The sequence below is a fragment of the Oncorhynchus gorbuscha genome, linkage group LG11, assembly GCF_021184085.1.
Source record: "Oncorhynchus gorbuscha isolate QuinsamMale2020 ecotype Even-year linkage group LG11, OgorEven_v1.0, whole genome shotgun sequence".
NCBI classification, from domain to species: Eukaryota; Metazoa; Chordata; class Actinopteri; order Salmoniformes; family Salmonidae; genus Oncorhynchus; species Oncorhynchus gorbuscha.
This window is the reverse complement of record NC_060183.1, coordinates 29390918-29412685: the sequence shown is the minus strand read 5'-3', so window position 1 is coordinate 29412685 and position 21768 is coordinate 29390918. Positions and strand designations below refer to the sequence as shown.

The 21768-nt window shown below is 43.4% G+C and overlaps 1 protein-coding gene across 3 annotated transcripts in view; it reads right to left on the bottom strand.

Annotated features, from left to right (window-relative positions):
• znf281b (zinc finger protein 281b) overlaps nucleotides 1-20901 on the bottom strand; it is a 32133-nt gene extending 11232 nt beyond the window's left edge. The window contains exons 1-5 of one of the 3 annotated variants that reach the window (XM_046369291.1): nucleotides 20768-20901; nucleotides 3608-4107; nucleotides 3257-3361; nucleotides 2936-3059; nucleotides 2167-2259 (exon numbers count right to left, since the gene is read on the bottom strand). In XM_046369291.1, the coding sequence (XP_046225247.1) occupies nucleotides 2167-2259; nucleotides 2936-3059; nucleotides 3257-3361; nucleotides 3608-4051 (766 nt within the window). In that variant the 5' untranslated portion in view covers nucleotides 4052-4107; nucleotides 20768-20901. The remainder of the gene's footprint in view (nucleotides 1-2166; nucleotides 2260-2935; nucleotides 3060-3256; nucleotides 3362-3607; nucleotides 4108-20767) is intronic. The other 2 variants (XM_046369293.1, XM_046369292.1) reach the window with 2 other exon arrangements.
• Nucleotides 20902-21768: the final 867 nt, after the last annotated feature.

Below are 21768 nucleotides of genomic sequence, written 5' to 3'. Positions count from 1 at the left end.
TCTCCAAATACAAGTGTGCCAAGCCTGTAGCGTCATACCCAAGAAGACTAGATGTAATCACTGCCAAAGTAAGGCGTAAAGGGTCTGAATACTAACGGAAATGTGATTTCAGTTGTTTATTTTTAATACATTTGCTAAATATTATTTGTCATTATGGGATAATTGTGTGTAGATTGATGAGTGGAAAAAAAACAATTTAATCAATTTTAGAATAAGGCTGTAAAATAACAAAATAAGGAAAAAGTTAAGGGGTCTGAATACTTTCCAAATGCACTGCGTGTGCGTGTGTGTGTGTGTGTGTGTGTGTGTGTGTGTGTGTGTGTGTGTGTGTGTGTGTGTGTGTGTGTGTGTGTGTGTGTGTGTGTGTGTGTGTGTGTGTGTGTGTGTGTGTGTGTGTGTGTGTGTGTGTGTGTGTGTGTGTGTGTGTGTAGATACACACACACTACCAGTCAAGTTTGGATGCACCTACTCATTCAAGGGATTTTCTTAAATTTGTACCATTTTCTACATTGTAGAATAATAGTAAAGACATCAAAACTATGAAATAATTTAATATATGTTATGTAGTAACCAGAAAGGTGTTAAACAAAACAAAATCTATTTTATATTTTGAGATTCTTCAAAGTAGCCAACCCTTTGCATTGATTACAGCTTGGCACACTCTTGGCATTCGCTCAACCAGCTTCATGAGGTTGTCACCTTGAATGCATTTCAATTAACAGGTGTGCCTTGTTAAAAGTTCATTTGTGGAATTTCTTGCCTTCTTAACGCGTTTGAGCCAATCAGTTGTGTTGTGACATGGTAGGGTTGATATACAGAAGATTGCCTTATTTGGTAAAAGACCGTAGTATGGCAAGACAGCTCAAACAAGCAAAGAGAAACAGTCCATTAGTTTAAGATAAGAAGATCAGATAATCTGGAAAATATGAGGAACTTTGCAAGTTTCTTCAGGTGCAGTAGCAAAAACCATCATGCGCTATGATGAAACTGGCTCTCGCGAGGACCGCCACAGGAAAGAAAGACCCAGAGTTACCTCTGCTGCAGATGATAAGTTCATTAGAGTTACCAACCTCAGATTGCAGCCCAAATAAATGCTTCACAGAGTTCAAGTAACAGACACATCTCAACATCAACTGTTCAGAGGAGACTGCATGAATCAGGCCTTCATGGTCGAACTTCTGCAAAGAAACCACTACTAAAAGACACCAATAAGAAGAAAAGACTTGCTTGGGCCAAGAAACATGGGCAATGGTCATTAGACCGGTGGAAATCTGTTCGTTGGTCTGATTAGTTCAATTGGAGATTTTTGGTTCCAACCACTGTGTCTTTGTGAGACGCAGAGTAGGTGAACGGATGATATTCACATGTGTGGTTCCCACCATGAAGCATGAAGGTGGTGTGATGGTGTGGGTTGCTTTGCCGGTGACACGATCAGTGATTTATTTAGAATTAAAGGGACACTTAACCAGCATGGCTACCACAGCATTCTGCAGTGATACACCATCCAATCTGGTTTGGGCCTAGTGGGACTATCATTTGTTTATAAACAGGATAATGACCCAAAACACACCTCCAGGCTGTGTAAGGGCTATTTGACCAAGGACAGTGATGAAGTCCTGCATCAGATGAGCTGGCCTCCACAATCACCCGATCGCAACCCAATTGAGATGGTTTTGGATGAGATGGACTGCAGAGTGAAGGAAAAGCAGCCAACAAGTGCTCAGCATATGGGAACTCCTTCAAGACAGTTGGAAAAACATTCCTTATGAAGCTGAGAGAATGCCAAGAGTGTGCAAAGCGGTCATCAAGGCAAAGGGTGGCTACTTCGAAGAATATAAAATATATTTAGATTTGTTTAACACTTTTTTGGTTAATACATGATTCCATTTGTGATATGTCATAGTTGTGATGTCTTCATGATTATTCTACAACGTAGGAAATATAAAAATAAAGAAAACCCCTTGAATGAGTAGGTCTAAACTTTTGGCTTGTACTGTACATACATACAAAAAAATGGCATTCAGGCATGAGGGTTGGGTTAATTTCCAGTCAGGAAGTAAACTGAATTTCAAATTCAAAATGTCTCTGAATTTCCATTTACATCCTGTATTGACTAAATTGAAATGGAATTGACCACAGCGCTGGCTGTCATAGGTCAAGACTCACCACTGTGGATCTTTTCGTGCCGCTGCAGCAGGTACTTCTGGATAAAGCTCATGTTACACTGACTGCACCGGAAAGGCCTCTCACCTGTGCGATCAAAAATACAATCACCCACTCTCCACATTAATTGACTATCAGTGGGGGAAAGCAGAAGTTGGCTTTATTCAAGTCTCAATTCATTAAATTAAACTTTTTGGATAAACACTGCAGATGAAGCAAACACGCTAGGGTAAGTTAGAGTGAAAACCTAAAGGGGATAGTTCAGCCAAATAACACATTTATATTTGTTCCCTTAACTTGAAAGCAATCTCTGGACAGAATCAGCAATAAAACACTTTGCGGGAACAGTGTCTTGTTTTGCCGAAACCAATGTGGATCGCATTTTCTCCTTGTCCATAGACTACTTTCAAGGTAAAGAAATGTATATATACACACACAGACATTTGTAATTTGGCTGAACATTCGCTTGAAAGAAACAGCATAAAAAGAAACAGCATAAAAACAGAATTCATCACCGTGGAGACAATGAGTCAAACCTGCAAGAAATGTTTGTCATTTAGATTACCTCAACATTTACAGGACATTTGTAGCATCAAACAAATGTCATCCATGCTACTCATGTCAGTGATATTGGGTGTGTTCGTTTTAGCTCACCCTGTGCTTTGGGTGGGTGAGGATTTCACTTTAGGATCAATAGAATGAACTAAAACAAAGTGCACACTCCAGCCACCCCAAAATAATTCCCATGCAGAAAGCACTGAAAGCCTCTCACCTGTGTGGATGAGCACGTGTCTGCGGAGGTGGTAGGAGCTGCGGAAGGCAGCGTTGCAGTGCTCGCAGATGTGCGGTTTGGAGTTGGGAGAGAGGCCGGTCCCCTCGCCGTCCAACATCATGGCCTGTGCGGGGCGCGGGACAGAATGAAAGGTCAGTATAACCCGAATACAATTTTGCGTCAAAGTGTAAACATGTTGTTTTAGGGGACAAACTGCTGTTAACATGACCTGACCACAGAAAAACTGATCTGCTGTGCGACTTTTTGGTAGCTTTGATTCTAAAAAGGCTTATTAATGAAAATGCTAGAGATGTGCTCTACCTTGGGTTCTCCACGTTTTCTTCTGGCTTTCCCCTCCCCATCACTGTTGCTCTTCCGTCTTCTTCCCGACGTCTCTTTCGGCCCTTTCTCTGGTCTTCCAGACATCTGAGGACAAAGCAGAGGAGGTTGGCCATGTAGACAGATACGTGCTTACACACACACAGTGTGAATATCCTCAAAGGAGCGATAGGTGCTATACTGATAACTAATTTTGATCTTCACAGAGAGATTACAGTACCAAAGACAAAAATATCAAAGCACACATGATAACTCTACAGAAAATATCTATTCAGTGAGGCCCCCTTTCAGCCACTAAAACTACAACGCTACAAATAAACATGGGTCCCTCACCGGCTCTCCCATTCGGACATTGCCGAGGCTGAGGTCGTGCAGAAGCATGTTCTGATGGTTGTGGTGGTGGCCTCCACCAAACTGCATCTCCAGCATCTCGTTTCCCTTCCCCACGCTCCCTCCGCCACAGCTGCCACCCAGCCCTCCTCCTCCCCCGCCAGCTCCGCTATAAAGGGGCATGCGGTAGTCCAGCTCGCTCATCCGCTCTTGCTTGATGCCCATGCCGTGGAGGAAGCCGTGGGCGTTGGGTGGCGAGTCGCGCTCCTTCTTCAGGATCATCTCTTGTGGCAGGTCGCCCCCCATGACCGACTGCGAGGTCAGGCGGGTGAAGCTGGTGACGGGCGGCAGGTGGCTGAACATGAGCATGCCGGGGGCAAAGTTTGGGTCCATGCCCCCATTGCCTCGCAGAAACTCGTTGCCTAGCTTGTCTTGGATAATACTCATGGTTGGTCAGCACGTGTAGAAAGGGGAAACACTAAATGGGGCCAGGTGGGGATGTCCTGGAAGAGAAGGGAGGAGAAGAGGCTAAGTATAGAACCACATTATCAGTTTTACAGTTTACAATTGTTATTTAGTACACACTCTTATACAGAGCAACTTAACTTTAGGGATAGGGGGCAGCATTTTCACTTTGGATGAATAGCGTGCCCAGAGTGAATTGCCTCCTACTCTGTCCCAGATGAGAATATATGCATATTATTATTACTATTGGATAGAAAACTCTGAAGTTTCTAAAACTGTTTGAATGATGTCTGTGAGTATAACAGAACTCATATGGCAGGCGAATACCTGAGAGAAATCCAACCAGGAAGTGGGATATTGGAGGTTGGTCGATATCTGAGGTTCAACTCATCGCCTATTGAAATCCCAGTGGGATATGGATCTGTTTGCACTTCCTACAGCTTCCACTAGATGTCAACAGTCTATAGGACCTTGAATGAAGCTTCTACTCTGATGTGGGGCCGGATGAGAGGCGAATGAGTCAGTGGTCTGGCACAGAGCCAGGTCCTGGTCAGGCCCCTTCCACATGATATCAACTTGCAGTTCCATTACTTCTATAGACAAAGGAATTCTCTGGTTGGAACGTTATTGAATATTTATGATAACAACATCCTAAACATTGATTCTACACTTAGTTTGACAAGTTTATTCGACCTGTAATATGACTTTTTGAAGTTTTCGTCCGACGTTCCCCTGGACCTGCACGAGCGTTTGGATATGTGTACTAAACGTGCTAACAAAAGTAGCTACTTGGACATAAAATAATGGACATTATCGAACAAAACAACAATTTATTGTGGAACTAGGATTCCCGGGAGTGCATTCTGATGAAGATCATCAAAGGTAAGGGAATATTTATAATGTAATTTCATATTTCTGTTGACTCCAACATGGCGGAGAAATGTTGTTTCTATCTGAGCGCCGTCTCTGATTATTGCATGGTTTGCTTTTTCCGTAAAGTTTTTTATCTGACACAGCGGTTGCATTAAGAACAAGTGTATCTTTAATTCTATGTAAAACATGTATCTTTCATCAAAGTTTATGGTGAGTATTTCTGTTATTTGATGTGGCTCTCTGCAATATTTTGGAGGCATTTCTGAACATGACGCCAATGTAAAAGGATTTTTGGATATAAACATGCACATTATCGAACAAAACATACATGTATTGTGTAACATGATGTCCTATGAGTGTCATCTGATGAAGATCAAAGGTCAGTGATTAAGTTAATCTCTCCCTCTGTTTTTTGTAACTCATATCTTTGGCTGGGAAAATGGCTGTGTTTTTTTGACTGGGTGGTGATCTAACATAATCATATGTTGTGTTTTCGCTGTAAAGCATTAAAAAAAATATTATTATTATTATTATTTATTTATTTAAATCGGACACGATGGGTAGATTAACAAGATGTTTCTTTCATTTGCTCTATTGGACTTGTTAATGTGTGAAAGTTACACATTTCTAAAAATATATATTTTTGAATTTTGCGTGCTGCCTTTTCAGCGGAATGTTGTCGAGGGGGTTTGTCCTAAAAGGGTCAAAGGATTAATTAGGGTTAAAGGGGCATTTCACAATTGTTCAACTTCATATTCATCATCTCCAGCAGGGATGTTTCCAATGACCTCATTGACTTTAACCAATGAATAGGCATTGCCTACTAATTGGTCGACGTCATTGGAAACCCTTCTCTTCTATCTTTTTGACTACAGAAATTAGAAATGTATTATTAGCACATGTTGATGTTGGGGTGGTGCTGGTGAAATTTCCCTTTAAATGCCTTGCTTGAGAACACGTTGACAGATTTTTCTATATCTTGAGTTGAGAGAATATAATAGAAAAGTTGTTTTCTCCTTTGGCTTTTTTGCGCAAGAAAAAAAAAACAGGACAGTTATTCCGAGGAAGATATAGGCTGCAAGCCTGCAATCTTGTAAAGTAATCTTGTAACCCTGACCTCAGGGCTAGACTGGTCCCAGGTGGAGTCAGTGTGTCCTCCATTTCCCCAGTCATCCATTAATTACTTGATTGGATTTATTGGGCTTTGCCTATCTGGAACAGGATGCATATGAGCAATTCTATTTCTATGGAGTGAGGCTATGATATAGTGGCTGGGTTATGGTTATCAAGCAAACCTTCTGTGGCTCCTTTGAAGACATTTTAAACATCCTGCCTCTTGTTCACTTGAAGCAATGTAATGGTCTAATGTTCGATGTAGGATAGCTCACATTTCCAAATGCCAGGCGGCAATGGCTAAATCAAATGGCCATGATTAAAGGAGGCAAAATAACTATGCTGTTAAAGCAGGGACTAATTTGCCTAGTCCAGGGCTATCATGCAAAGCACTAGCGGAGCGACATGCGTTATATCAATGTCACATAAGGTTCACAGCACCGCAGCAAAATCAAGGCCATTACTAACCATGCTAAGTCTCTCTCACCGGGTCAACAAAGATTAAAGAAATGACTTAAGCTAAAGCAAAGCTTAACCCCTTGACTGCAGGCAGCATACACCCAACAATGGACCAAGGCCAGCAGCTGTGGCAGTCTGAATGGAATATCTGCCTAATAAATGGTGCTGAAGATTTTGTTCTCGAAAACCCAACACATTAAAAAGGCATTCTGCCTTATCCCATGGGTTCTCAGCTATAAGCACTGCTTACCGGTGGGGCCATGCGAAATACAATCCTAACGCTCTGTTTTAATGTTTAGAAACGTCAATAAATCAGCGCTTGCCATACGACCTGCACACCAATTTTCAGCCACTAGACTCCCAAACAGTGGACATCCCCTGCAGCCGGACCTTCATATCAAATAGGAATGTAGATTGATAGAGACTTACGAAAAAGATTCACCCAGTTTGAAAGTTATATTGTTTTTGTGAATCTGAGTGAAACTATTGATTCCCTGGGTCATTTCATGTGTATGCCTTTTCAGTCCAGGGTGCATTGCTTGTTGTTGTTGCGAATGTCAGACTCCACTCTGAGGCACATCGATCTCCAGGTTGAACATGGTGAGATTGTAGACTCCTAAATTAATAGTGCAGTTTGTTCAGGTGATTTTACAGCTAACTAGCCACGTCACATGGTGATATTGACTTTGGTATTACTGTGAGCCGCAACATTTGCTAGCTAGCTAGCCAGCCAATAGAGAGAGCATTGTGGGTTTTGTAGTCAACTTGAGCTGCAACAGACTTCCACAACAAATGTTCATGTTGCTTCCAACCTTAACAAAATGAAACATTTCACAAAAAATATTGTTCTCACATATTAGTGTAACACTAAGTTATAGGAATTAATGGTTTCGGAGGATTCTTTAAGTTGTCTGCATGCTCCCATCCAAACATTTTGTGCAATTATTATGACAACATTTTGGTCTTTGGCAAGGATTTTGTGCACAAACATTTTTCTCGAGGCAAGCCCAAGTTCGGGAGCTGAAGTCTGCGGCCCTTTGTTGGTTCATTGGTCAACAGTAGGCATTCTTCAATTAAGTGTTTGTAATTCAACGATACTCATTTTCATGCAAATGTGTCCACTTCAGAAAAACTGCATCATAGATGTAAAATTGTGCGACTAAGATCTCCTCTGCAAAAAACATCAAAAGTAATGACAGATTTCTTGAGTTATCTTAGATTAATTTGGACTTTTTTGGGGAAGTGTATACTGGCACTGGTGTCTCAAGAGACATAAACCGTGCTATTGTGGGTTTTCTCAAGTTTTTCAAGCGAAGGTCTTTAAAAGGAGTATGCGACTTGGGCTGACGCCATTCGAGTCAACAGGTCGATTATATGCACGCAGCTCTTTCTCCTACACCCTCCTTTTTCTTTAACTAATTGTTATTACAATTATTATGATCATCATAATACGTCATGTCATTTGTATGCTTCTTATACACTGCTCAAAAAAACAAAGGGAACACTTAAAACAACACAATGTAACTCCAATTCAATCACACTTCTGTGAAATCAAACTGTCCACTTAGGAAGCAACACTGATTGACAATAAATTTCACATGCTGTTGTGCAGGACCACAGACCACTTCTCAGTTCCTATGCTTCCTGGCTGATGTTTTGGTCACTTTTGAATGCTGGCGGTGCTTTCACTCTAGTGGTAGCATGAGACGGAGTCTACAACCCACACAAGTGGCTCAGGTAGTGCAGCTCATCCAGGATGGCACATCAATGCGAGCTGTGGCAAGAAGGTTTGCTGTGTCTGTCAGCGTAGTGTCCAGAGCATGGAGGCGCTACCAGGAGACAGGCCAGTACATCAGGAGACGTGGAGGAGGCCGTAGGAGGGCAACAACCCAGCAGCAGGACTGCTACCTCCGCCTTTGTGCAAGGAGGAGCAACGCCAGAGCCCTGCAAAATGACCTCCAGCAGGCCACAAATGTGCATGTGTCTGCTCAAACGGTCAGAAACATGAGGGTGGTATGAGGGCCCGACGTCCACAGGTGGGGGTTGTGCTTACAGCCCAACACCGTGCAGGACGTTTGGCATTTGCCAGAGAACACCAAGATTGGCAAATTTGCCACTGGTGCCCTGTGCTCTTCACAGATGAAAGCAGGTTCACACTGAGCACGTGACAGACGTGACAGAGCCTGGAGACGCCGTGGAGAACATTCTTCTGCCTGCAACATTCTCCAGCATGACCGGTTTGGCAGTGGGTCATTCATGGTGTGGGGTGGCATTTCTTTGGGGGGCCTCGCCAGAGGTAGCCTGACTGCCATTAGGTACCGAGATGAGATCCTCAGACCCCTGAGATCCTCAGACCCCTGGGTTCCTCCTAATGCAAGACAATGCTAGACCTCATGTGGTACACCCAAACAAGGGCACTGCGTTCATCCACCTCTGGCCTGCTCGCCTCCCTACCACTGAGGAAGTACAGTTCCCGCTCAGCCCAGTCAAAACTGTTCGCTGCTCTGGCCCCCCAATGGTGGAACAAACTCCCTCACAACGCCAGGACATCGGAGTCAATCACCACCTTCCGGAGACACCTGAAACCCCACCTCTTTAAGGAATACCTAGGATAGGATAAAGTAATCCTTCTCACCCCCCCCCTTAAAAGATTTAGATGCACTATTGTAAAGTGGCTGCTCCACTGGATATCATAAGGTGAATGCACCAATTTGTAAGTCGCTCTGGATAAGAGCGTCTGCTAAATGACTTAAATGTAATGTAAATGTAAATGTGGCTGGAGTGTGTCAGCAGTTCCTGCAAGAGGAAGGCATTGATGCTATGGTCTGGCCCGCTCGTTCCCCAGACCTGAATCCAATTGAGCACATCTGGGACATCATGTTTCGCTTCATCCACCAACGCCACGTTGCACCACAGACTGTCCAGGAGTTGGCGGATGCTTTAGTCCAGGTCTGGGAGGAGATCGCTCTGGAGGCCATGCGCCACCTCATCAGGAGCATGAACCAGGCGTTGTAGGGAGGTCATACAGGCACGTGGAGGCCACACACACACTACTGAGCCTCATTTTGACTTGTTTTAAGGACATTACAAAGTTGGATGAGCCTGTAGTGTGGTTTTCCACTTAAATTTTGAGTGTGACTCCAAATCCAGACCTCCATGGGTTGATAAATTTGATTTCCATTGATCATTTTTGCGTGATTGTTGTCAGCACATTCAACTATGTAATGAAAAAAGTATTCAATAAGTTTATTTCATTCATTCAGATCTAGGATGTGTTATTTTAGGGTTCCCTTTATTTTTTTGAGCAGTGTACATTGCATTCGGGAAGTATTTAGACCCCTTGACTTTCTCTACATTTTATTACAGCCTTATTCTAAAATGGATTCAATTGTTTTCCCTTACATCAATCTACACACAATACCCTATAATGACAAGGCAAAAACAGGACTGTAGAAATTTGTACAGCTATTTTCAGGTCTCTCCAGAGATGTTGGATTGGGTTCAAGTCCGGGCTTTAGCTCAAGGACATTCAGAGACTTGTCCTGAAACCACTCCTGCTTTGTCTTGGCTGTGTGCTTAAGGTCGTTCTCCCGTTGGAAGGTGAATCTCCGCCCCAGTCTGAGATCCTGAGTGCTCTGGAGCAGGTGTTAAATGAAGGATCTCACTGTACTTTGCTCCGTTCATCTGTCCCTTTAACGTGAATAGTCTCCCAGTCCGTTGCTGAAAAACATCCCCACAGCATGATGCTGTCACGACCATGCTTCACCGTAGGGATGCTATCGGCCAGTTGATGAGTGCTGCCTGGTTTCCTCCAGACGTGACGCTTAGCATTAATTTCAAATAGTTTTATCTTGGTTTCATCAGACCAGAGAATCTTTTGGCGAACTCCAAGCGGGATTTCATGTGCCTTTTACTGAGGGAGGAGTGGCTTCCATTTGAGCGTTGGGCCAGTAACCGAAAGGTTGTTGGATCGAATCCCTCAGCTGACTAGGTAAAAATGTGTCGTTCTGCCCGAGCAAAGCAGTTAAGCCACTATTCCCTGGGTGCCGAAGACGTGGATGTCGATTAAGGCAGCCCCCCAAACCTCTCAGATTCAGAGGGGTTGGGTTAAATGCGGAAGACACATTTCAGTTGAAAGCATTCAGTTGTACAACTGACTAGGTATCCGCCTTTCCTTTTCCTCTGTCTACTACCATAAAGGCCTGATTGGTGGAGTGTTGCAGAGATGGCTGTCCTTCTGGAAGGTTCTCCCATCTCCACAGAGGAACTCTGGAGTGTTGTCAGAGTGACCATTGGGTTCTTGGTCACCTCCCTGACCAAGGCCCTTCTCCCCTGATTGTTCAGTTTGGTTGGGCAGCCAGCTCCAGGAAGAGTCATGTTGGTTCCAAACGTCTTCCATTTAAGAATGATGGAGGCCTCTGTGTTCTTGGGGACCGTCAATGCTGCAGAATTTGGTACACCTTCCCCAGATCTGTGACTCGACACAATCCGGTCTCGGAGCTCGACAGACAATTCCTTCAACCTTATGGCTTGGTTTTTGCTCTGACGAGCACGGTCAACTGTGGGACCCTAGGTGTTAGGCGCCTTTCCAAATCATGGGAGTTCTAAATTGAGCAGCTGCTGAATAATGAGCTCCTGTATTTATTGAGATTTAAATGTTTTTTTAGAGTGAAGTACATCGAAAAAATCAAGAGAAAACTGCAAGATTCAATAGAAGACAAAACAAGGAACAAACTAAACAAGACAGGCTTTTGAAAAATTAACTATTTTTTTTCATAAAATTGTACAGTTATCTTAGCTAGGTGAATTGCTAGCAGAATTGTTTACTTGTTGCTAAGCAGTTGCTAGGGACTCTCCTGGAAGAAGCTAGCTAGCTTACAAAGAATAACAACAAAAAATATCTAGTTAACAGAAGAAAGGAAGACAAAATAAGGACAAAAGAAGGACAGAAGAAAAAGGAAAAGAAAGAGGACAACAAAGTGAAACAGTCAGCACTTCTATTGCAACTTCGTATTTCGTCGTCCTAACGTAGTCTACACTGCTATCTGCCCAGCAGCTAGCCAGCTAGCAAACGTCCACCGTCTACCAAATAGCAGCACTGTAGAAACTATTACACTCAACTGAACGACTTGATTAGTGTAGTGTTAGCTAGCGACATAGTTGTCTTTGCTGTCTTCGTATCCAAGATAATTGTGTAGTTTAGAGCGTGTAGTCTTAGAGTGATTATCTTAATTTACCGAGGTTAGCTAGCCAGCTATTTGTCGTCCTTAACGTAGGAGACACTGCTAGCTAGCCAACAGCTAGCCAACGTCTACTGAATAGAACTTCCGCACTCAACAACCCGGTCGCATTCCGCTTCGCTCCACAGGTAGTATCACATTTTTCATTTCATTTCATTACAGCACAACGGTTTGATTTGTTTGATCATAGCTAGCTACATAGCTAGCTACATAGCCGTCTGTGTATCAAAGATAATTGTGTAGTCTAGAGCGATTTTCTAGGTTAGCTAGCCAGCTATTGTCGTTCTTTTAACGCAACGTAACGTAATCAACACTGCTAGCTAGCCAGCTAGCCCCGAATAGCAGCACTGTAGAAACTACTACACTCAACGGAACGACTTGATTAGTGTAGTGTCAACAACGCAGCCACTGTCAGCTAGCCTACAAAGTCAACAACGCAGCCACTGCCAGCTAGCCTACTTCAGCAGTACTGTATCATTTTTAATAATTTTAGTCAATAAGATTCTTGCTACGTAAGCTTAACTTTCTGAACATTCGAGACGTGTAGTCCACTTGTCATTCCAATCTCCTTGCATTAGCGTAGCCTCTTCTGTAGCCTGTCAACTATGTGTCTGTCTATCCCTGTTCTCTCCTCTCTGCACAGACCATACAAACGCTCCACACCGCGTGGCCGCTGCCACCCTAATCTGGTGGTCCCAGCGCGCACGACCCACGTGGAGTTCCAGGTCTCCGGTAGCCTCTGGAACTGCCGATCTGCAGCCAACAAGGCAGAGTTCATCTCAGCCTATGCCTCCCTCCAGTCCCTCGACTTCTTGGCACTGACAGAAACATGGATCACCACAGATAACACTGCTACTCCTACTGCTCTCTCTTCGTCCGCCCACGTGTTCTCGCACACCCCGAGAGCTTCTGGTCAGCGGGGTGGTGGCATAGGGATCCTTATCTCTCCCATGTGGTCATTCTCTCTTTCTCCCCTTACCCATCTGTCTATCGCCTCCTTTGAATTTCATGCTGTCACAGTTACCAGCCCTTTCAAGCTTAACATCCTTATCATTTATCGCCCTCCAGGTCCCCTCGGAGAGTTCATCAATGAGCTTGATGCCTTGATAAGCTCCTTTCCTGAGGACGGCTCACCTCTCACAGTTCTGGGCGACTTTAACCTCCCCACGTCTACCTTTGACTCATTCCTCTCTGCCTCCTTCTTTCCACTCCTCTCCTCTTTTGACCTCACCCTCTCACCTTCCCCCTACTCACAAGGCAGGCAATACGCTCGACCTCATCTTTACTAGATGCTGTTCTTCCACTAACCTCATTGCAACTCCCCTCCAAGTCTCCGACCACTACCTTGTATCCTTTTCCCTCTCGCTCTCATCCAACACTTCCCACACTGCCCCTATTCGGATGGTATCGCGCCGTCCCAACCTTCGCTCTCTCTCCCCCGCTACTCTCTCCTCTTCCATCCTATCATCTCTTCCCTCTGCTCAAACCTTCTCCAACCTATCTCCTGATTCTGCCTCCTCAACCCTCCTCTCCTCCCTTTCTGCATCCTTTGACTCTCTATGTCCCCTATCTTCCAGGCCGGCTCGGTCCTCCCCTCCCGCTCCGTGGCTTGACGACTCAATGCGAGCTCACAGAACAGGGCTCCGGAAGGCCGAGCGGAAATGGAGGAAAACTCGCCTCCCTGCGGACCTGGCATCCTTTCACTCCCTCCTCTCTACATTTTCCTCCTCTGTCTCTGCTGCTAAAGCCACTTTCTACCACTCTAAATTCCAAGCATCTGCCTCTAACCCTAGGAAGCTCTTTGCCACATTCTCCTCCCTCCTGAATCCTCCTCCCCCTCCCCCCTCCTCCCTCTCTGCAGATGACTTCGTCAACCATTTTGAAAAGAAGATCGACGACATCCGATCCTCGTTTGCTAAGTCAAACAACACCGCTGGTTCTGCTCACACTGCCCTACCCTGTGCTCTGACCTCTTTCTCCCCTCTCTTTCCAGATGAAATCTCGCGTCTTGTGACGGCCGGCCGCCCAACAACCTGCCCGCTCGACCCTATCCCCTCCTCTCTTCTCCAGACCATTTCCGGAGACCTTCTCCCTTACCTCACCTCGCTCATCAACTTATCCCTGACCGCTGGCTACGTCCCTTCCGTCTTCAAGAGAGCGAGAGTTGCACCCCTTCTGAAAAAAACTACACTCGATCCCTCCGATGTCAACAACTACAGACCAGTATCCCTTCTTTCTTTTCTCTCCAAAACTCTTGAACGTGCCGTCCTTGGTCAGCTCTCCCGCTATCTCTCTCAGAATGACCTTCTTGATCCAAATCAGTCAGGTTTCAAGACTAGTCATTCAACTGAGACTGCTCTTCTCTGTATCACGGAGGCGCTCCGCACCGCTAAAGCTAACTCTCTCTCCTCTGCTCTCATCCTTCTAGACCTATCGGCTGCCTTCGATACTGTGAACCATCAGATCCTCCTCTCCACCCTCTCCGAGTTGGGCATCTCCGGCGCGGCCCACGCTTGGATTGCGTCCTACCTGACAGGTCGCTCCTACCAGGTGGCGTGGCGAGAATCTGTCTCCTCACCACGCGCTCTCACCACTGGTGTCCCCCAGGGCTCTGTTCTAGGCCCTCTCCTATTCTCGCTATACACCAAGTCACTTGGCTCTGTCATAACCTCACATGGTCTCTCCTATCATTGCTATGCAGACGACACACAATTAATCTTCTCCTTTCCCCCTTCTGATGACCAGGTGGCGAATCGCATCTCTGCATGTCTGGCAGACATATCAGTGTGGATGACGGATCACCACCTCAAGCTGAACTTCGGCAAGACGGAGCTGCTCTTCCTCCCGGGGAAGGACTGCCCGTTCCATGATCTCGCCATCACGGTTGACAACTCCATTGTGTCCTTCTCCCAGAGCGCTAAGAACCTTGGCGTGATCCTGGACAACAAACTGTCGTTCTCAACTAACATCAAGGCGGTGGCCCGTTCCTGTAGGTTCATGCTCTACAACATCCGCAGAGTACGACCCTGCCTCACACAGGAAGCAGCGCAGGTCCTAATCCAGGCACTTGTCATCTCCCGTCTGGATTACTGCAACTCGCTGTTGGCTGGGCTCCCTGCCTGTGCCATTAAACCCCTACAACTCATCCAGAACGCCGCAGCCCGTCTAGTGTTCAACCTTCCCAAGTTCTCTCACGTCACCCCGCTCCTCCGCTCTCTCCACTGGCTTCCAGTTGAAGCTCGCATCCGCTACAAGACCATGGTGCTTGCCTACGGAGCTGTGAGGGGAACGGCACCTCAGTACCTCCAGGCTCTGATCAGGCCCTACACCCAAATAAGGGCACTGCGTTCATCCCCCCCCCCCTTAAAATATTTAGATGCACTATTGTAAAGTGGTTGTTCCACTGGATGTCATAAGGTGAATGCACCAATTTGTAAGTCGCTCTGGATAAGAGCGTCTGCTAAATGACTTAAATGTAAATGTAAATGTAATGTCCAATCAATTGAATTTACCACAGGTGGACTACAATCAAGTTGTAGAAACATCAAGGATGATCAATGGAGACAGGATGCACCTGAGCTAAATTTCGAGTCTCATAGCAAAGGGTCTGAATACTTATGTAAATAAGGTGGGGGGGGGGGGTTGTAAAAAAATGTTGTATTTGATCCATTTTAGCATAAGGCTGTAATGTAACAAAATGCGTAAAAAAGTGAAGGGGTCTGAATGCTTTACAAAGGCACTGTACACGGCAAAAAAAATTGACCAATCGATTGGTCGAAAGAACAATAATAGGCTACACTGATAACTCATGCTTGACTGCCAAACGTATACATGTCCCCATAATATTTAAATTAAGGAACTGTGATAACCATTATTTTAGCAATTCATGGTATATGCCCTCCCCCTAATAAAAATGCTTCCCATCCTGCTGAACAGTATTTGCACATGAGCCGCATTTATGGATGAGAAAGTGAAATTGCGCTTTTCAATAAATTTTGCACAGCGGGGAATCGGGGATGCTCTGCGTTGCGATCTATTGCCTAGGACATCAACAGCCAGGAATTCATTAAAGAAGATATGTAGGCACAGCACTTTTTGCCCATTTTGGCCTAATTCAATTGACGCATTTGGCGATGATGAACTTCAATTCCACTTGAGCATTGTAGAATAGCTTATCCATAATCATTAATAGCATAATCTATACGTAATATACTCTTGGTAAATGTACATGGCATTGCAAGATAAGACATTGCGAGATACAAATTAAAGATATAGCCTACGCGCACAGTTACGACTGACTATCTCCCCCTTGTCTGCTCTTTATCTTAGCTATGAAAGATGCAAGTGTGTGTTCAGTCTTCGGTCTGTTGCGTCTAGAATACCTTAGCTTACTCATTGATAACGCCTACTTTTGTGAACTTGAGACATTTCAAGTCAAGAAATTGACAGATACAGCATTGCAAGAAACAGAATTTGAATACCGACGCATGGTTAGGACTGTCTGCCTGGTTGTCGACTTGCTTATCTATGCCCCTTCCCCAGCTCCTTATTTGCTGAGAAAGACAAAAAAGTTTGTCATGGAAGTAGCCGACGTTAACTACGATGGGTAAGGAGTCGAGGAATTGAGTCATTTGGCAACGACTACTTGTTTATCCATGGTCTACGCAAATGTTACAAATGTTTATACCACAGCATTGTAGAATACTAATTTCTGATTGGTTAGAAGGGCATTCTGAAATGGACATTAAAACCAGGTAACGGGACACTTGTAAAAGATATTGGGACACCTTGCAATCTTGACGCAATATGCACCTACACATGCAGACCATACTAAATACAAAGTTACAGAAAGCTAAACCAACAACCACACTACATTGTAAATGCAGATCCATTGAGGAAAACCTTAGCTAGCTAGTATTGATGTTTCAGCAAAGATGTGTTTTTTTTGTATTTGATAGCCTAAAGTGGTGAGTGATGAACTAGAATTTCTCCGGTCCCTATGTTGCAGTATCTAGATTGTCATATCGTCATACCGTTCTTCTCTCACACCGTGATTTCTGGTATAAGCGGTTTAGTACACAAGTGGGCACCAAAAAACACGAAAAAGCCAATTTGGCGTCTATATATAGCGAAGCTGCATGGGGGCTGCTAGCTAAATATGCAAACAATATGCAAAGACGGGTAATCAAGCTCAAAAAGTACTACATATCTAGGTAGGAGCTACCGAATGTAATTTTTTGTTGAGTTTGGACATTACAAGCGAATGTGAATGAGACATTGTGCAAATTAACAAAATTTTGACGAATTGCAGCACTGGCGCTCCAGCAGCATGTCAACAAGATGTGTGGAGTCTGGAGTCGCTAGGGTAACTGGCCTGCCTGCTCTAAGATGAGGGGGGAGGAGCAGACGGGCTGAGAACAGAGAAGAGAAAATACAAGGAAATCAAGATAGCAATGGCAGCTGTACAAATAACTCATCCAAAAGGGCTTACCATCTTAAACACGGCAGAAAGCTAACACAATATGATTCCCTGTCACCTTATTAATTCAGCCACTTTTAGATAGCAAAAAAACAGGGGTCGTGTTTACGCATAATTCAGTGTTTTTCAAACATTAGAAATATGATGACCATGCATAGTTTTATTTATTTATTGTAAGCTCATTTACTTGTGTGGCTGCCAGCCAAATAGTGTTGTCATCTGATGAAAATGGAAGCCATTTTATGTCGAATGTGTTGCACTAATGTATTTTCTGTGATGGAAAACGATAGTTGCACATCCCTGATTACCCCAGTGAAGCAATAAAACACTACTTTCAATATAAATCTTGACCCCCTGTCAATACACAGCTGGAATCATCTGCTCCCGCTTTCTCCTGTTGTGCTATTTAAGTGATAATGCCGAGAAGCCGGGGTTTGGAGGATATATTGGCACGGGTGTCAGGCCCGAGACGAAGCCAAGGGCTGGCAAACAGTGCCGATTTATCTTCCAAACGTCGGCATCAATGGCATTATCACTTTTATTCAACGGGTTAACATATTCAAATAATTGTAAGTCGCTCTGGATAAGAGCGTCTGCTAAATGACTTAAATGTAAATGTAAATGTATGATTGACATATTTTCACAAAAACGTTATGTTGAGGAATTTATTCTTACTAGTTCATCCTTCCACAAGATACAGTCTAATGAGGCGCGATTATACCTGGCATAGAAAATGTGTTCTCTCGTCAGAGAACCGGTGGTCAGAGGAGCTAGCCTACAACACAGCTAACACAATCACCTCAAACTGAAGCTGGAATGACTGCAAACTAGCTGCACTAGTTTACATGACTTTGTATATATATATCCATAAAAATTACGCCAGCCGATTCATGGTTTCGACTGTCTAACAATGTTACAAATGTCAAACACAGATAGCAAGGTTTATAAAAATCTTAGCAGTTGAAAACTAAAAGAAATGAGAGATAATGTCTAGATGCTTTTTATATTGGAGTATGAGAGTGGATTGCACAGTCAGATGGAACACAGTAAATAGGCATTTTAACATTATAGATTTAGCCTGGTAGTAAGTTGTGAAATAGACATCGGCTGAAATGCGGTTTTAACCAATCAACATTAGACCCAACACGTAGTGCCTAGATACAGCCCTTAGCCGTGGTATATTGACCATATACCACAAAACCCTGAGGTGCATTATTGCTATTATAAACTGGTTACCAATGTAATAAGAGCAGCATTCATGGCTCGAACCACCCAGCTCATAATTACAAACAAAGATGTGGCTCAACTGTGCTTGGGAACTAAGTAAGTAACTAAGTAATTCAAAATGTAAAATAACGTGACAGGTGAAATAAGAACACAATCTGCTTCATCTAACGCATTACACAAGTTGCCTGTAGGTATTTACTTAAAGTAGCGACAAATATTATATATATTTTTTAAACTTCACAGTATTGATATTATTGAAAACTAATCCTGTGGCTATTTCCAAACACTATGAGGTACACCTCCTAGGCCTATTTCTGATTGGCTGGAAGGGCTTTTATAGAGCATGCATGAAAGGTATACCCTGACAGTAGAATTCAAAGGCTATAGTTCATGCTTACTTGTTCTATGTTTGACCTGCTTTTGATAGCAAAAGTCAAATTAAAAACATTACTGGCATTGCTGAATTGGATTTTCATAATAGCAAGCTGATGGTTTGGTTAGCTAAACTAGCGAGTCTGTTTGGTTACCCAGGCAACTACTATATCTATCTTGTAAACTTGCTAACTACTTGAGTGGATGTTGAACACATTTCTACAGACAAATTAAGAATTATACCATTGGTATAAAAGGGATTATAAACTGGGTGATTCGAGCCCTGAATGCTGATTGGCTGAAACCCGTGGTATATCAGGCACTATACCACAGGTTTAACAAAACATGAATTCTTACTGCTCCAATTACGTTGGTAACCAGTTTATAATAGCAATAAGGCATCTTGGAGGTTTGTGGTATATGGTCAATATAACACACCCCTCGTGTATTATTGCCTAATAATCAGCTCAGGGCTCTATGTGTTCTATAGAAAATATTCCATGACGGAAGTTGTTTTCCTTCGATGCGCTAGCAGCCCCTTATTGATGATATTTTCCTTATTGTGGTCCTAAATGCATCATAATAAAACGTTGCCCAAGATTCTAACCCTCTCAAATGACCTTGTGCTCGCCCATTGCCAATTAGACATCACCATAACATTAGGTCCGTGAAGAACAGTGTAGCCAGCCATCACCAATCAAATGTAGGCTAGCTACTTCTGAAACATTATCCAAATCACGTGTTACGTGCGACATTTTGTATATCACATGCAGCCAAACAAAATTCGTTGGTGCAATGTAAAAATGTGCACTTTCATGTTCTCCATTTCAAATTACACCGTCTGGTTGACAATCGATTAAAATGTATTACCCGGGATGTGAACACCTTGAATTTGCTGCCCTTGACAATTTATAAGAAGAACCACAGGCTTCAGTCACTACCTGTGATAAACACATCAAATTACACGGTCCACTAGTCTAAAACAAACCATATTTCACCTTGAATTCTGTAACAATGTAGTATAACGTTAAAACTACTATTTGGCTGACTATTCCAGCTGGATCCTGAACGGCTCAGGCGCAATTGTATTGTTTAGTCTAGCCTACCATTTGTCTACGCGACATCGAATTATACGGAAAGCGGATGGGCTTTTGTGATGCATAGCTAGCTAGCTGGCTACAATGAAACGATTTACGTTAGCTACCTACCTAGATGTCCTCGCCAGCTTTGCTGATACAAAACACACTTCTGTCACACAAATGCAATACTATTAAAACACAATAACACAGGACAACAAATCGACTCATACATTATGAAAATAGAACCTAGATGGCGACGGCTCAATAAATAGTGGTGAACGTTCGCTCGTTGTGCTAGCTAAATCCAAGTAACGTTAATCTCAAACTGACAAAACATTACCCTGGGATTCAATGGCTTTACAGCTCGACCTTAATAAAAACTCAAATACTGACATTAGCTCAGGTTTTTATTAACCAATTTATGAAAAACGATTTGTTTGCTTGTCCTTGGTTGGGACCAGGCTGGAGAAATACATTCTAGTCATCTCCGGCGTTCGAGTAATATTTATCAGACTACTACTTAACTAGTTAGTTATAACTGTAGCTAATTATAACTAGCAATTACCGCTGCATTTAGTAATACATTATGTACTGTTTGGGATCTAAAGTTAAATTGCACCGCATTCTGCAAATAGTAACTACGGATGCTATGAGCCAAATGAGTGCATACCAGCTTGCTAACGAGCTAGCCGCTCTAACTGAAACCCCGCATTACTATGATCCATGCAACAGAGAAACAATGATGCTCGGCTTTGAGTGAATCTCTCGCTGGTAGAAACGATTGGCGTTTGACATTTCCACGTAACTCGACAAATTTCAAACAAATACTCCAAATTAAATGGAAATGTATATTTACCTACACATGACCGCTATTTGCATTAAACGTTAGTATTTTCTTCCCTTTCTCGTTCTTTTTAGGTTTTATAGCCAAAACATTGTTGTCTTGGGGCCCCTGCTTTCTTCCATCTTGTCTTGGCGCGGGGAATTATGGGTCTAGCGAGCGGACGGGTCCTGATAGGGGAGGAGACAGGGGTTTCCCCTAGAGTCAGCGCTATCTGGGGTCCTTGGGACGTCCATACCGTGAATCAAAAACCTTAACCCTTACCTTTAACAATTTTACATTTAAACTTCAATGAGGTAGGGATTTCTCATCGAACCCGGAAAGCAATGGGCTTTCCACTAGCTTTGATAGCCACAAAGTCAGATTCCACAGCTGCAAAGCCCAAATTGGCAAATAAACAAAACTTAATTTAAGGTTTAGGTTAGGAATACGGTTAGCAGTGTGGTTAGATATAAGGTTAGGGTTAGGTTTAAAATTACATTTTAAGAAGATATATTGTATGAATATGCTGGGTTTATGCCTTTGTGGCAATAGAAGCTAGTGACGACTGGAGACAGGCAAGAGAGTTACTGCAGACTTGCAGTACCCTAGAGATGGCTAGTGTGACCTAAGGTCACAACATCCTTTTCCACTGTCAGGTCGATATTGTTGACTGGAATATTATCCACTATATTTTGTTTTATTTTATTGTGGTTAAATTGTAGTCCTGTTAGGTAAATCATCATTGCAACTGTAGATTAAACAAATGCAGATGGGCTTCTGATGATAGAAGTTACAACATTCTGAATATTGAGTTTAAGTGGTCTTTTGCAGTGGTCTTTTGCATCATTATTTGAAACAAATGTGATTGGCTAGGTCTCTGCCCATCTCTCTCTCTCTCTCACACACACACACACACACACACACACACACACACACACACACACACACACACACACACACACACACACACACACACACACACACACATTTTCTGGTCAATCACGTACTCTAAGTGTTCATTTCATTCAAAAAGT